Source organism: Oncorhynchus mykiss, chromosome 3 (assembly GCF_057628025.1).
Source record: "Oncorhynchus mykiss isolate SJ-2025 chromosome 3, ASM5762802v1, whole genome shotgun sequence".
NCBI lineage: Eukaryota > Metazoa > Chordata > Actinopteri > Salmoniformes > Salmonidae > Oncorhynchus > Oncorhynchus mykiss.
In genome coordinates this window covers 96,483,483-96,489,482 of record NC_143024.1, presented here as the reverse complement: position 1 = coordinate 96,489,482, position 6,000 = coordinate 96,483,483, and the positions used below count along the sequence as shown (strand labels likewise).

The window sequence follows — 6,000 nt, the reverse complement described above, 5'->3', positions numbered from 1 at the left end:
TATTACAGTTTAACCGTAGTACTGTGTTATATAGTGTAATATTACAGTTTAACCGTAGTACTGTGTTATATAGTGTAATATTACAGTTTAACCGTAGTACTGTGTTATATAGTGTAATATTACAGTTAAACCGTAGTACTGTGTTATATAGTGTAGTATTACAGTTTAACCGTAGTACTGTGTTATATAGTGTAATATTACAGTTTAACCGTAGTACTGTGTTATATAGTGTAATATTACAGTTTAACCGTAGTACTGTGTTATATAGTGTAATATTACAGTTTAACCGTAGTATTAACTGCAGTATTCAGCGAGGAGCTCTAAGTCATGACATGAACATAAAGCAGACAGTAACATGGAGACATTCAGAGACCTTCCTCCTCCCTCCTCTTCTCCCTCCCCTCCTCTCTCTCTCACCCTTCCTCATCTTCTCTCCCTCCCTCCCTCCCTCCCTCTTCTCTCTCTCTCGCCCTCCTTCTCGCTCTCTTGCCCTTCCTCCCCCCTCCCTCCTCTTCTCTCTATCTCGCCCTTTCTCCTCCCTCCTCCTCTCTCTCTCTCCTTCCTCCCTCCCTCCTCTTCTCTCTCTCTCCTTCCTCCTCCCTCCTCCTCTCTCTCCCCTCCCTCCCTCCCTCCCTCCCTCCCTCCCTCCCTCCCTCCCTCCCTTCCTTCCTTCCTGTCCTCTCTTCCAGACATCTACAAGCCAGCCGTATCTCACAGGGACCTAAACAGCAGGAATGTTCTAGTAAAGAACGACGGGACGTGTGTGATCAGTGACTTTGGTCTGTCCATGAAGCTGACAGGGAACCGCCTGGTCAGGCCTGGAGAGGAGGAGAACGCTGCCATCAGTGAGGTGAGTCACTAACCTCTGACCTCTAACCCAGAGAGGTGGAAAATGCTGCCATCGGTGAGGTTAGTCAGAAGAGGACCCAGCAGTTCTGGAGGGTTAGTGTAGTGTTATAACACTGGTTCTGTCTCTCTCCAGGTGGGAACGATCCGCTACATGGCCCCAGAGGTTCTGGAGGGTTAGTGTAGTGTTATAACACTGGTTCTGTCTCTCTCCAGGTGGGAACGATCCGCTACATGGCCCCAGAGGTTCTGGAGGGTTAGTGTAGTGTTAAAACACTGGTTCTGTCTCTCTCCAGGTGGGAACGATCCGCTACATGGCCCCAGAGGTTCTGGAGGGTTAGTGTAGTGTTATAACACTGGTTCTGTCTCTCTCCAGGTGGGAACGATCCGCTACATGGCCATAGAGGTTCTGGAGGGTTAGTGTAGTGTTATAACACTGGTTCTGTCTCTCTCCAGGTGGGAACAATCCGCTACATGGCCCCAGAGGTTCTGGAGGGTTAGTGTAGTGTTATAACACTGGTTCTGTCTCTCTCCAGGTGGGAACGATCCGCTACATGGCCCCAGAGGTTCTGGAGGGTTAGTGTAGTGTTATAACACTGGTTCTGTCTCTCTCCAGGTGGGTACAGTCCGCTACATGGCCCCAGAGGTTCTGGAGGGTTAGTGTAGTGTTATAACACTGCTTCTGTCTCTCTCCAGGTGGGTACAGTCCGCTACATGGCCCCAGAGGTTCTGGAGGGTTAGTGTAGTGTTATAACACTGCTTCTGTCTCTCTCCAGGTGGGTACAGTCCGCTACATGGCCCCAGAGGTTCTGGAGGGTTAGTGTAGTGTTATAACACTGCTTCTGTCTCTCTCCAGGTGGGTACAGTCCGCTACATGGCCCCAGAGGTTCTGGAGGGTTAGTGTAGTGTTATAACACTGGTTCTGTCTCTCTCCAGGTGGGAACGATCCGCTACATGGCCCCAGAGGTCCTGGAGGGTTAGTGTTGTGTTATAACACTGGTTCTGTCTCTCTCCAGGTGGGTACAGTCCGCTACATGGCCCCAGAGGTTCTGGAGGGTTAGTGTAGTGTTATAACACTGGTTCTGTCTCTCTCCAGGTGGGAACGATCCGCTACATGGCCCCAGAGGTCCTGGAGGGTTAGTGTTGTGTTATAACACTGGTTCTGTCTCTCTCCGGGTGGGTACAGTCCGCTACATGGCCCCAGATGTCCTGGAGGGTTAGTGTAGTGTTATAACACTGGTTCTGTCTCTCTCCAGGTGGGAACGATCCGCTACATGGCCCCAGAGGTTCTGGAGGGTTAGTGTAGTGTTATAACACTGGTTCTGTCTCTCTCCAGGTGGGAACGATCCGCTACATGGCCATAGAGGTTCTGGAGGGTTAGTGTAGTGTTATAACACTGGTTCTGTCTCTCTCCAGGTGGGTACAGTCCGCTACATGGCCCCAGAGGTTCTGGAAGGGGCGGTGAACCTGAGGGACTGTGAGTCGGCTCTGAAGCAGGTGGACATGTACGCCCTGGGCCTCATCTACTGGGAGACCTTCATGAGGTGTACTGACCTCTTCCCAGGTAATAACCCTGACCTCTAACCCTGGGCCTCATCTACTGGGAGACCTTCATGTGGTGTACTGACCTCTTCCCAGGTAATAACCCTGACCTCTAACCCTGGGCCTCGTCTAGAGAGGGCAGATACTCGTTTGAACAACAGGCACAACTCCGATATACTCTTAAAAAAGTATTCATACCCCTTAAATTATTCCACATTTTGTTGTTATAGTCTGAATTCAAAATTCAGACTATAACATATTAAATATATACAGTCGGGGCAAAAAAGTGTTTAGTCAGCCACCAATTGTGCAAGTTCTCCCACTTAAAAAGATGAGAGGCCTCTAATTTTCATCATAGGTACGCTTCAACTATGACAGACAAAATGAGAAAAAAAATACAGAAAATCACATTGTAGGATTTTTAATGAATTTATTTGCAAATTATGGTGGAAAATAAGTATTTGGTCAATAACAAAAGTTTATCTCAATACTTTGTTATATACCCTGAGTTGGCAATGACAGAGGTCAAACGTTTTCTGTAAGTCTTCACAAGGTTTTCACACACTGTTGCTGGTATTTTGGCCCATTCCTCCATGCAGATCTCCTCTAGAGCAGTGATGTTTTGGGGCTGTTGCTGGGCAACACGGACTTTCAACTCCCTCCAAAGATTTTCTATGGGGTTGAGATCTGGAGACTGGCTAGGCCACTCCAGGACCTTGAAGTGCTTCTTACGAAGCCACTCCTTCGTTGCCCGGGCTGTGTGTTTGGGATCATTGTCATGCTGAAAGACCCAGCCACGTTTCATCTTCAATGCCCTTGCTGATGGAATGAGGTTTTCACTCAAAATCTCACAATACATGGCCCCATTCATTCTTTCCTTTACACAGATCAGTCGTCCTGGTCCCTTTGCAGAAAAACAGCACCAAAGCATGATGTTTCCACCCCCATGCTTCACAGTAGGTATGGTGTTCTTTGGATGCAACTCAGCATTCTTTGTCCTCCAAACACGACGAGTTGAGTTTTTAGCAAAAAGTTATATTTTGGTTTCATCTGACCATATGACATTCTCCCAATCTTCTTCTGGATCATCCAAATGCTCTCTAGCAAACTTCAGACGGGCCTGGACATGTACTGGCTTAAGCAGGGGGACAAGTCTGGCCCTGCAGGATTTGAGTCTCTAGCGGCGTAGTGTGTTACTGATGGTAGGCTTTGTTACTTTGGTCCCAGCTCTCTGCAGGTCATTCACTAGGTCCCCCCGTGTGGTTCTAGGATTTTTGCTCACCGTTCTTGTGATCATTTTGACCCCACGGGGTGAGATCTTGCGTGGAGCCCCAGATCGAGGGAGATTATCAGTGGTCTTGTATGTCTTCCATTTCCTAATAATTGCTCCCACAGTTGATTTCTTCAAACCAAGATGCTTACCTATTGCAGATTCAGTCTTCCCTGCCTGGTGCAGGTCTACAATTTTGTTTCTGGTGTCCTTTGACAGCTCTTTGGTCTTGGCCATAGTGGAGTTTGGAGTGTGACTGTTTGAGGTTGTGGACAGGTGTCTTTTATACTGATAACAAGTTCAAACAGGTGCCATTAATACAGGTAACGAGTGGAGGACAGAGGAGCCTTTTAAAGAAGAAGTTACAGGTCTGTGAGAGCCAGAAATCTTGCTTGTTTGTAGGTGACCAAATACTTATTTTCCACCATAATTTGCAAATAAATTCATTAAAAATCCTACAATGTGATTTCCTGGATTTTTTTTTCTCATTGTGTCTGTCATAGTTGAAGTGTACCTATGATGGAAATGACAGGCCTCTCTCATCTTTTTAAGTGGGCGAATTTGCACAATTGGTGGCTGACTAAATACTTTTTTGCCCCACTGTATATATATTTTTTAAAGTCTCTAAGAGTGATTACAGCTGTGAGTCTTTCTGTGTAAGTCTCTAAGAGTGATTACATCTGTGAGTCTTTCTGGGTAAGTCTCTAAGAGTGATTACAGCTGTGAGTCTCTCTGGGTAAGTCTCTAAGAGTGATTACAGCTGTGAGTCTCTCTGGGTAAGTCTCTAAGAGTGAATACAGCTGTGAGTCTCTCTGGGTAAGTCTCTAAGAGTGATTACAGCTGTGAGTCTCTCTGGGTAAGTCTCTAAGAGCTTTCCACACCTGCATTGCTTGCTGTTTGGGGTTTTAGGCTGGGTTTCTGTACAGCACTTTGAGATATCAGCTGATGTAAGAAGGGCTATAGAAATACATTTGATTTGATTTGATTGGGCACCATTTGCCCTTTTATTCTTTTCAGAATTCTTCAAGCTCTGTTAAACTGGTTGTTGAGTGTTGCTAGACAACCATTTTCAGGTCTCACCTTAGATTTTCAAGTAAATTTAAGTCAAAACTGTAACTCGGCCACTCAGGAACATTCACTGTCTTCTTCGTAAGCATCTCCATTGTAGAGTTGGCGTTGTGCTTTACGTTATTGTCCTGCTGAAGTGTGAATTCATCTGAACAAGGTTTTTCTCTAGGATTTTGCCTGTGTCTAGTTCCATTCTATTTATTTTTTATCCTGGAAAACTCCCCAGTCCTTAACAATTACATTCATACACATAACACGATGCAGACACCACTATGCTTGAAAATATAGAGAGTGCTACTCAGTAATGTGTTGTATTGTATTTGCCCCAAACATAACACTTTGTATTCAGGACAAAACGTTTTTATTCTGTACAGGCTTCCTTTTCACTCTGTCAATTAGGTTAGTAATGTGGAGTAACTACAATGTTGTTGATCCATCCTCTGTTTTCTCCTATCACAGGCATTGAACTCTGTTTTAAAGTCACCATTGGCCTCATGGTGAAATCCCTGAATTGTTTCCTTCCTCTCTGGCAACTGAGTTAGGAAGGACGCCTGTATCTTTGTAGTGACTGGGTGTATTGATACACCATCCAAAGTGTAATTAATAACTTCACCATGCTCAAAGGGATATTCAATGTTTGCTATTTTTTTTTATTTTTTTTTTTTTACCACACTACCGTGCTCTCCTGAGTCACTGGCTGTTTCTCAATACGCACACTACCGTGCTCTCCTGAGTAACTGGCTGTTTCTCAATACGCACACTACCGTGCTCTCCTGAGTCACTGGCTGTTTCTCAATACGCACACTACCGTGCTCTCCTGAGTCACTGGCAGTTTCTCAATATGCACACTACCGTGCTCTCCTTAGTCACTGGCTGTTTCTCAATGAAACTGTGTCCTCCAGGAGAGACGGTAATGATGATATTGTGTCCTCCAGAAGAGACGGTAATGATGATATTGTGTCCTCCAGGAGAGATGATAATGATGATATTGTGTCCTCCAGGAGAGATGGTAATGATGTTATTGTGTCCTCCAGGAGAGATGGTAATGATGTTATTGTGTCCTCCAGGAGAGATGGTAATGATGATATTGTGTCCTCCAGGAGAGATGGTAATGATGATATTGTGTCCTCTAGGAGAGATGGTAATGATGATATTGTGTCCTCCAGGAGAGATGGTAATGATGATATTGTGTCCTCCAGGAGAGATGGTAATGATGATATTGTGTCCTCTAGGAGAGATGGTAATGATGACATTGTGTCCTCCAGGAGAGATGG

The 6,000-nt window shown here is 45.4% G+C and overlaps 1 protein-coding gene across 1 annotated transcript in view; it reads left to right on the top strand.

The window, feature by feature from the left end:
- The window catches only part of LOC110504983 (bone morphogenetic protein receptor type-2), an 88,741-nt gene that overhangs the window by 59,818 nt on the left and 22,923 nt on the right, over positions 1-6,000 (top strand). The window contains exons 7-8 of the mRNA XM_090230753.1: positions 690-850; positions 2,263-2,410. Coding sequence (XP_090086879.1) covers positions 690-850; positions 2,263-2,410 — 309 coding nt within the window. The remainder of the gene's footprint in view (positions 1-689; positions 851-2,262; positions 2,411-6,000) is intronic.